Genomic DNA, 10,491 nt, shown 5'->3' with positions numbered 1-10,491 from the left:
TCATGCGCCTGTTGGGAAGAGCAAACATGACTGACTTCAAACAACTCACCACTAACGCCACCAAATGGATTTAGCAAAAACAGCTGCTAAACTAAAGGCAGAGACGCCTACTATTGGTTAGAATCTGTCCAATCACATGCGGAGCTTCATCTATTAACTGCAGCTGAAACTTACAATTATTACTTAATATTCTGCTGGTTAACTGAAGAACTGTCCCCAAACAGAAAGTTAAACATAATAATCTAAATATTTAAAAACTAAAAGAAAGGACAAGCAGATTGATTTCCATCATAAAAAACTTTAATCCATAAAGTTTAAGAAGCTTTCAAATGACACTGGTGCATCTCCCTTGAATTCATGTACATATAGTAAAAAAGCAGAAGCCCTCTGTACAAGGAGTTGTTGGCAAACCTACGCGTATGTTACTTTGTGACATCTCTGATCATTGTACAAACTCTTATTATTTCAGGCAACAATGCTACTGTGTAAACACAGCTTCAGCTCCAGCCTGAAAAAGAAGCCTGGTAGAAAATGCCTATTTTATTATATCCATTTCACATTTAGCTCTTAGTGGTTTTATCTAATGAATCCTTAATTTGGCATTAATTATAAAGAACAGTATGAAAACAAAGAAAACCCCACTTTATGCTGCAATGAATAAAAGTAGTTAAATATATAAGGGAAAACAGAGAGTCTGTTTGCCTGGGTTCATCATAATAAAAAAGTTTTAGTAAAAACCCCAAACTGTATCTGTTCTGTATGACTGCAGAGTCACCGTGTTTTGTGTGCACAGTTCATATGTCTGTGATGAAGCCGAGGATCAATGTAATGGTAATAAAGTCACAGCTCAGTCACATATCTGTCCATAACACGTCATTCGGTGGGACGTCCTGCAGCCCCAGACTTTTCACATGTGCTCTGACAGTCCTGACTGAAGCGATCCGTGTCCCAGGTCAGAGCACGGTGGTCTCAGTTTGCAGGATGGACTGAGCTCGGCAGTTCCGGGGCAACTGAGAGGCATTTTCGAGGCCATTTCGGCTGATCGAGGTGGCATTGAGCCTGCAGTCACGCCTGACATAGCGCTTCAGTGATAGGCTCCTCCACGTCCTCCTCAGCTCACTCTGAACCTGTTGGCAAAGGCAAAATGAGAGTCTCTGCAGAGAGTTAGTGTATGTGCACAAACATCTGCATCTGACCGACCTCGCTGTTGAGGAAGCAGTAAAGTACGGCCACAATCAGACCCTGAAACACACACACACATTATTCAAACTCTAATCAAGCATTTCAGTATTCGAGACCTTATAGTTGCCGTGGTTACGGTTAGAAACCCTACATACGGTACCTGGAAGGATCCGAGGGCGAGTTCAAAGAAGATCTTAATTCGGTTCATGTATTTATCGGCCGGCTCCATCAGGTAGACAAACACCACATAGTGCACCCCAAAGAGAGGAATGAGCAGGAGGGTGGACTTGGCCAGGCGCCTGTACTGAGACTGCTCATTGCCGCCAACATCAGTGCAGCGCAGTTTCTGCAGCAGAATGCGAATGATGCTGATGAACAGGATGAAGTTGATCTGAAGTGACACACAACGGAGGAACAGAGCAGTTAGGGCTAATATACAGGTAGACACATACCAGAACAGGAGCGTAAAACCTACTATGACAGACGCTATGATGGGCCAGTCGATCAGTCTCCTAGGGATCGGGTTTCCGTTTATCTCCCAGCAACTGGAACAAAAGAAATTTCATCTACCAGGTTGTTTCAAAACCCATGGATGTGTTATGAGAAAATGGCCCCTGACCCGTGTACAGGACCAGAGAAGGGAGACTTCTCTAGTATTCAGCCATCCAGCTGCAGTGCCACCAGAGGCCACGAGAGGTCGACATCATCCTTTTAATAAATAGCAGGTTTATGATTAGGAGCAGAAACTTACTTTATGTCTTCAAGGTTTATCCTGCATATGGTCCAGGCCACCATGAACACAAAGGGGATTCCTGGGAGAGAGGACAGATGCAGGCACACATTAAGCAGCTGGCCTCGAGCTAATGCATCAGAGAGGAGGAGGTGCAGAAGTTAACTGAATACAGAAGCCAGGAGATGGCTGTGCAAGCGTTGAGAGCAGAGGAGCTGCAGCCTACCCCAGCCGATGAGCACGTAGAGGGAGAGCCGGGGCGAGTAGGCGTGGATGACCCGCAGCAGCGTGTGCAGGTACAAACCCTCCACCAGCAGCCAGAAGAAGTTGGCCATGATGAAGTAGTTGAAGAAAACCAGACTGGTTTTACAGCCCATCTGCAAAGACGCATCGGGACAGTTACACAATAAAAGTGAACCACGGCAGATAAATCCAGCGTCTAACTCATTTAAGAAGCTACTGGGTCCAAACAGGCACAAGTCTACGACTTCCAACCCACACACGATGGAAACACGCCACACGCTGCTTTGTCACGTCTGCTGCTTTCCCTCTTTCCTCTCTAACCTGAATTTACTACTCGCTACCGTTAACTAGTAAAACCAGATCCTCAGACCTTACAAAGGGGCTGGGCAACGTACTTTGAAGCGTGTGCGTGTGTGCTTGTGTGTGTGTGCATGCATGCGTGTGTGTGTGTGTGTGTGTGTGTGTGTGTGTGTGTGTGTGTGTGTGTGTGTGTGTGTGTGTGTGTGTGTGTGTGTCCTTGCGGTTACATCAGAGTGGGGCCCAAAATTATTTTTTTCTACCAAAGTGGGGTCCTATGGCCACTTTAAAGGCCTTTTTGAGGGTCAAGATTCGGGTATAGGTAGGTAGGTTAGACACCTGCCTTTAGTTGTGAGGGTTAGGGTTAGGGTAAGGGGCTAGTGAAGGCCCACTTTTATAGCACCACAAGGGTGTGTGTGTGTGTGTGTGTGTGTGTGTGTGTGTGTGTGTGTGTGTGTGTGTGTGTGTGTGTGTGTGTGCGTGTGTGTGTGCATTTGTGCGTGTGTGTGTGTGTGTGTGTGTGTGTGTGTGTGTGTGTGTGTGCGTGTGTATGTGTCACCAGTGACGGCTGCGTGCTGCAGTCCGTATTCTGGTCGTCTGAGAACAGCAGCGTGTCTTTGGTCAGCACGGCCACAGCTCTCAGCATGAAGGACGTAAACAGGTTCAGATGGATGTAGTTCCTCGTGCAGTGGAGCCTCCTGTAAACACACACACGCGTCCACGGAGGAATGTTAAGAAGTGTGTTTATGGACGGCGTCAGGGTGTGAACCCAGTGAAGGATGCAGTATCCAAACACGCGATAGCAGCGAGCAAACGGCTGGAGCGGAGCCAGGCGAGCTGCAGGGCTCGGCCTCACAGGGACGGATCCCCTGACAGACACAGGCAACAACGGTGCAGCGGTACCTGAAGAAACAGATGATGAAGGTGCTGGTGAGCAGCGAGATGAGGGACAGGCTGTGGCCCAGAGTAGACAGGACCTTCACCACCCGGTAGAAGACCAGCTGCTGCAGGCACAGAACGAACACGGCATCAGTTATGTGTGAGTCGAACAAACAGAGTCCTACACGAAGTCAGTCCATCCTCAGGGACGAGCAGCTGTCAGCGGCAGGAAGCTGCAGAGAGGGCTGCAGCCCCCCTTCACAATAAGAGCAGGCTCCGAATGAGGATGAGGGTCTGGTCCATCTCAAAACAGCGTCACACACACACACACACACACACACACACACACACACACACACACACACACACACACACACACACACACACACACACACACAGGATGTGGACAGTGGAGCTGCCCATCGAGTGTCGGCCTCTCATCATCTATAAACAACATTCTCCACGCCTGACAACATGTGAACACACAACACACACCCTGATGGGTCTTGTGTGTGACACATGTGGGTCTCTACACATTCTGTTAACACACGTAGTAATGTTTGACTGCTGTGAAACCCAAAAGTTCATCTGTTTTTAATACGATGAGCTTCTACTATCTCATTACTATAAGAATCTAAATCTAATTGAAGTATTTATGAACCTGAACTCGTTCCTGTGGGTCGGATGCTGCCTGAGTTTGCCCAGACGGCTGCCTGGCATCGGAGCCTCATTCCTCAGCTGATGACCTGCTGCAGCCCCACTGCCTTCTATGTCCATCACATCTCCATCCATAAACTCTGGCTCGCTCGCCCTTTTCTGTCTTCCTCTCTGACATCACAGTTAGAGTGATGTTGAGCTTCCTGGGCCCTGCACCAGCCTGCATCTGGAGGACAGGCTGGTGTCTGGTGCGCAGGTTTAAATCAAAAGTCACCAGCAGAGCCAGGGGAACATTCATCTCCATCATCACTGAAGTATGTCTTAGAATAAAAGCAGAGCACCTTCAGCTCCTCTCCTCAGATCACCCCAGAAGCCAAAGCTCTAGTCCACTCAAACCGAATGGTAAAAGGACCAGACAAACATCAACAATCAGCTGATCAATGGAAAGTTTCCTGGTTCTGCATGTTTTGCAGATGAACCTGCAGATGAACTGGGTCATGAAACCAACGGCTGGTCGTGGCATCGGTCAGAACCGAAGGCCGGCATGAGGTTCTAATCACACAAGTTTCTGTTGAGCCATAGTGTCACACGCGGCTCTAATCCCAGGATAAACAGGAGGGTTGTGTGGTGGAGACGGATGATAAGGTGATGTTACAACTCTCACACAAACACACTCCTGCCGCTGGCTTGGAGAATATTTAACCGCAGCGGTGACGTCTGCTCTTGGCTGAATGCTTTCCAGATGGAAAACCTCAGTCGCTCCGACAGGAAACGCAGCGAAGCTCCAGTGAGCAGAGACACAACGGGAACCCGCCCCGAGGGTTCTGGCCATCATCAGCACCCGTGAGTGGGTCGCTGCTGTGGGACTCGCTGACCTCGGCTTCAGCTCCTGCTGTTTATTGCTCATGTGACTGGACAAAAACAAGGACAAATATTTACTAGTAGATAAACAAACTGGTCCTGGATCTGCCCAGCAGACACAAGGCCGCTCGTAGTAACAGAAGAACCTGAAAATATGTAGAAAGACTTCATGATTTAAACCCAAAGACATAAGGAGTCTCAGATCTGCTTGATTATTGGAAAGCCTCTAAAACCTGCTCGGTACCTGCTTATTATTTTGACCCGCGGGTTCTGGAATGTGGCAGCAATAACGGTGGAGGTCAGAGACCGAGACGGGTCGACCAGTGTCATTCAGCCCCGTAATCCTCAAAGGACTGGGCTGAATTTCCTCCAGTTCACCTTCGTCTGGTGAAGGAGCAGATCTGGGAACAGACGAGGGGATTAGAGGCCAGAGGACGGAGCGGCCGCGTCTGCAGCAGCAGCTTGGAGCCGGCGTCGGCTTGAATCCAGGTTTCAAACAGTCGGTTCACCAGAAGGAAAAAAACAGGGCCACACAGAAAACGGGTCCAGGCAGCGGCTGGAAGCGGGTCTGGCCAGCAGGCGGCGCCAGTCTGGGCTTCAGAATCACCTGTTCACAGCCGAGCTGCGGTGAAAGCAAACATCACACGCTGAAGGCGGATGCTTCACCCAAGAACAAGACACGTGTTCTTGATCATTTCCACTGGAGGAAAAGAACTGGAGTCGTGACCTTTCGACCTCTGAGGCGCAGTCTGTGCTTTGTCAAACTGGGTCAGCGTGTGGTTTCCTACCTGCAGCGCAGCCAGACGTGCTGGAGATAAAGAACATTGTGTGTGTTTTGTACAAGCAGTGTGGCTCGAAGCCGCGTGCTCAACACGCACTGATAAGACCAGCGAAGGTTGGACCCGTTCTCACACCCAAAGAACGAGCTGGGTCGTCACAAACTGGGCTCTGTCTGACGATGATCCGTTTGTCCGCACTGACAAACGAGTAAAATCAGACACAAACACAGCTGTCGATGCAACGAGCTGCCGGAGGCCTTCAGGCAGCGCCGAGGCCGTTTCTCAGAATAATAAAGAGCTGACTCCTCTGACATTCAGCAGTTTAAAGCAACACTAAGGTCAAAGGTCAAAGTGATTCATCAGAGAAAAGTAAATATCTTTTCTCTGAATCGGTCAAAGCCACAGTGTCGTCCTACACGTCGACTATGAAACATCAGATAACGGGATTCTCAGAACGTGACTTTAATCTGTGAGGTCACAAACCAACATGCGATCCACAGGTTCCGCCCAGAGAACGCGGCGCCACGCGTTCTTGTTGGCCCTTATCGCTGCAGTTTGACCCCATCCCAGCGTCATTAGCAGCCTAATGAGTGACAGCAGCTGATAGCGGCGCCGCGGGCCGGGCTCACCTCAGTGGGCTCGACGGTGTCGTTGGACCAGCAGGCGGCGGTGACCACCGGGTAGACGTGGGACCAGCCGCTCTCTGTGCAGTTCCTGTTGACGTTACCTGACACACACACACACACACACATACACACACACACACACACACACACACACACACACACACATTAAAACAGAAACTGGACCAACCCTAAAGCAGGCATGCTGTGTGTGAAGGGAACGTCCAGCAGAAGGTTGTGGTTCTGGCAGCGGTTCTAAACTGTCTCACTGTAAACACAGTGGACTGTGTTTGTTAATGGTCGACAAACAGCCGTTCACATGAACTCCTCCAGCTCAGAACAGAAGCCAGAAGAAGTGTGTGTGTGTGTGTGTGTGTGTGTGTGTGTGTGTGTGTGTGTGTGTGTGTGTGTGTGTGTGTGTGTGTGTGTGTGTGTGTGTGTGTGTCTCACCACCGACTCCAAACAGGAGCTGCAGCACGGCGGGGCAGGGCAGCGTCGCCACCTCCCCGGCCTCCGCGCTCGGCCAACACAAGAAGTTGTCCCATTCTGCGCCGCATCCTGGACACAGAGCATCAGCTCAGCTTCCTGTCTGCTCAGCGAACACATGAATCACGTTCACACAAAAGCCGCGGTGACACTTTGGTTAACACTTGAAAACTTCCTTAAACACAGCTGGATTAAGAGCAAAAGCAAGTCTCCGAATATTTGAGATTAAAGACTGTTTCAGGTTAAAAACCTTTTATTTGAATTTCAGTGTTCGTCAATAAAAGGTTTATATCTGCATTTGTGGCAGGGTTTGTTTTGATAACAAAAGACAAATGAGGGGAGACAAAGAGCTAAATCAGATGAATTTGCTGGGGCTTCGTGCTCTAAGACGCAGTTAGTCCTCACATGCGTGAGAGAAAACCCACAGTTCACAAGCTGCAGACCTCAGAGATAAAAACTCCAGCGCTCGTCGGTCGCTGCTGAGCGACTCGTGACCTTTTAGAAAAAGCTCTACGTGCCTCCGAGCGTTTGTGGGAACCGAGAAGGTGACATATCTGGAGCTAATGACCCGGAGCGTTTGGTTAAAGCTACACTGATTCCTGCTGGCGGCTCCTTGGGCCCGTGTGCACCCCCCCCCCCCCCCGGCTCCGCCCACGTCCACTAACTGGCCGGCTCCAGACAAACAGCTGTTTGTATGAGTGGGTGGACTTCCTGTGTCCATGTGTCGAAAGGTAAATAAAGGCTTGATAAGAAATGTGTTGAAAGGAGCTGCGGTCGCGCCCTCGGCCTCTCCTGGAGCGCGTCCTGCTGCGGTGCCTCCGTCCGCCTCCACCCGGCGGAGGTCCAGTTTGTACCTGAGCTCGCTGGCGCCTGCAGCTGCAGCTCACACTCGCTCTTCGCTCGCTGCATCTCCCACTGGACCTGGCAGTTAGGAAACTTTCCATGAGCCTGTCGGCACCAGAGGAAATAAATGTTATAAATGTGACCAAGGCCGTGCGTCAGTCACAGCTTCAGTTCATCAAACAGCGGTGTTTGATGAACGTCCTCCGTTCTGGACTAAAGTTCACGTTTCTCTGATCTTCCTGTAACTCTTAACGGAGCGGCGTCAGATAAATGGAGGCCCTGAGCTTCGCTCCACGCTTTCACCTATTTCACACCAACAGGCAGGAATGTGTTCGACGTCGCCGTCAAGTCTGAGCCGGACAAAGGCTTCACAGCACAAACGCTCCCGACGTGTCGATACACATCACAACGTTCGCCGAAGATTAGATTCATTCACGCTGAGCCAGAATCACACGTTCACTGGAAACTATGATAGGATGAATTGAAGCAGGAGCCTCCACTGGGCGCTGAGGTTTCGGATCACGGCCCGTCCCATGGACCCGTCACCTGAACAGAACACGGCTCAGCTGATTAACGCCTGCCACACGCCTCGCGTCCTGCTACAGCTGACGGTAACCATGGAGACGCAGTCAAACAAAGGGCAGCGCTAACAGTATGCAAAAAGTAGCTCAGTCAAACAAAGTGAGTCTGTCATGGACAGACTGTGTGCTGGGAGTGTGTTTACCCAGAGATCTGCTGAGGCCATATCTGAACACAACGAGCACCTGAACGTCCCACGAACAGCTAAACTTCCCATGAACACGACGAGCACCTGAACGTTCCATCAAAGCAAATAAGCACCAAACCATCTCAACATCACTTCTGTCAACTAATGAAGGCAGGAGCTCACTCTGTGCATCCATACACACTTTTCCTGTTTTCCTAAAATGCTGTAGCAAAGGTCTTTTATTTCAAAACTCACCTGTGAATGTACTGTACGAGAGACTATAGAGTTTCCATCTCTATAAATAGAAAGCAGGAAATGAAGCGTCCGCCCTTATTTAATCCACTGCAATCTAACAAACAACATAATCTCTCATCTAACGAGCTTCAACACAGATCGGTTTCCGAGCAGAGCATCATGTCCTAAAATGAACCAAGAAAAGTTTTTTATGCTAAATTACAGTACATCTGAGCTCAAAATCAATGCAAAGATCAAAAGCGAGCTGCAGCTCTAATCAAAGAGACTGGAGCTCATGCATTTCTCGCTTTGAGCGCGTGAAGATGTTTGCATCCTCCTTGACCTTTAACCCCCAGCAGCACAGGTCTGCACACAGGGACTTTTTGACTCTTAACAAATCTCGACCTCCTGTTTATATTTAGTGGCCTCTCATGTCAGCGCGGCAGCAGAGGAAGCAGAACCGCTGCACATCCACACGCCGAGGCCTAAGCACCGCCTCGAGCTCCTCGTTTGGCGTCGGCTCCGATGTTTGGGCTAAAGACAAAGAATAGATACCACAAAACACTGGTACAACCTTAGAGGAGATAATCGATAATCTGCTGGTGTTTTCATCATGTCAAGAGGAAACTAACGTACTTAAATGGGCTTAATGTGTCATAGAACTAGAATTAAACCTTCACGCCCAAAAGTAAATACTGATCAAGACGTGAAGTTAAAAACACTGATAACATGGGGCACAGCTGGGAAAACTCCACGTCTGGGACTTCTCCTCCAAGAAAAAGGAATTTTCTCTGCTTCAAGTGGATTTGTTGGAAGAGCTGACGTCACCTCGATGTTATGTGCTCAAGTAAAATGTGAGTAAATCATCCACTTGAGTCTGGTGCTGGACAACACACGGAACCGCCCGGGCTCATGGTTCTGAACGTAGAGCAGCGTGCGAATATGAAACATTAACCAGTGATTCCTCCACAATCGGTTTATACACAGACGGAAGCTGAAGCTGCACAAACTAAAGCCACAGTACGACGTTCAGCCTGAACATCTCTAAACGCCACCAGAACAAAAGGCTACAGAGACACACGTCCAACTAACGAATAAAGTATCATCTAGCAGATAGGAACAGTGACGTCACGGTGTGAACATTTAACCAACGTGATGCTATAAATATCATTTATCCAACAATTTGCACCCAAAGGACTGAATCATGTTGAGTAACACTCAAGTAACGTTAGAGGAAAAGTCAAAGAGTAAACTGATTCCAAGCACAAAAAAATCGTTATGAAATGTTTGAAAAGTTTAAAAATGCGGCAGTTTGTGAGGTTTGGAGCACTGACCGTGCGGAAGACGCAGAGGCTGAGCAGGAGCAGAGCGAGCCGGTGCGTAAAGGACATGGTGGCGCCTCATCCAGCGGAGCACTGAGTCCAGCTGAGCAGCTCCGCGCTCATCCGACCGTCATCCTCAGCGGGACGCGCGCGTGCGGACGCGGTTCCGCTCCCGGGCCGGTCCGGCTTGGAGGAGCAGTCTGGCCCGACGCGGCTTTACGCGCAGTCCCAGCGTGCGTCAGACGGGAGCAGGCTTCCCTGCGGCGCGCACAAAGAGGATTAAGCGTCGTTCCACGAATTCAGGTTGGACGGGAGCATTTTCACAGGGAAAAGCACGAATCACACCTGAAATAGTCCAAACTACCGGCGATAAGACGTCCGTGAGAGAAGGAAGGTGTGTTCTGATAAGTTCCCTGAACTGGGCTGGGGGGGTCTTTCCCAGGTTCATATCAAAGCGCGCCTCCAGCACACGCCTCCCTCACGAGGACACGCCGGACCTGAAAGCGGGTTTTAACGTGAAACGCCTACAGCGACACCTGGTGGAGGCACCTGGACCTGCAGCACAGAGAAGGTGTGTGTGTGTGTGTGTGTGTGTGTGTGTGTGTGTGTGTGTGTGTGTGTGTGTGTGTGTGTGTGTGTGTGTGTGTCC

General features: G+C 49.7%; 1 protein-coding gene across 2 annotated transcripts; it reads right to left on the bottom strand.

Moving 5' to 3' along the window:
* Positions 1-282: 282 nt before the first annotated feature.
* On the bottom strand, positions 283-10,341 carry vipr2 (vasoactive intestinal peptide receptor 2). 2 transcript variants are annotated; one of them, XM_029148954.3, is made up of 12 exons: positions 9,855-10,341; positions 7,592-7,685; positions 6,702-6,809; positions 6,258-6,355; positions 3,356-3,453; positions 3,012-3,150; positions 2,139-2,289; positions 1,934-1,994; positions 1,658-1,727; positions 1,343-1,573; positions 1,201-1,242; positions 283-1,127 (listed from the first exon to the last, which is right to left on the bottom strand). In XM_029148954.3, the coding sequence occupies exons 1-12, from the start codon at positions 9,909-9,911 to the stop codon at positions 954-956; spliced, it is 1,323 nt and encodes a 440-aa protein (XP_029004787.1). In that variant the 5' UTR covers positions 9,912-10,341; the 3' UTR covers positions 283-953. The 2 variants fall into 2 exon arrangements, with proteins under 2 accessions (XP_029004787.1, XP_029004784.1); XM_029148951.3 differs by having other exon boundaries at positions 3,356-3,456; positions 9,855-10,340.
* Between the last annotated feature and the right edge of the window lie 150 nt (positions 10,342-10,491).

Source organism: Betta splendens, chromosome 4 (assembly GCF_900634795.4).
Source record: "Betta splendens chromosome 4, fBetSpl5.4, whole genome shotgun sequence".
Classification (NCBI taxonomy): domain Eukaryota; kingdom Metazoa; phylum Chordata; class Actinopteri; order Anabantiformes; family Osphronemidae; genus Betta; species Betta splendens.
The sequence above is the reverse complement of the archived record's forward strand: the minus strand, read 5'-3'. Positions and strand labels throughout refer to the sequence as shown.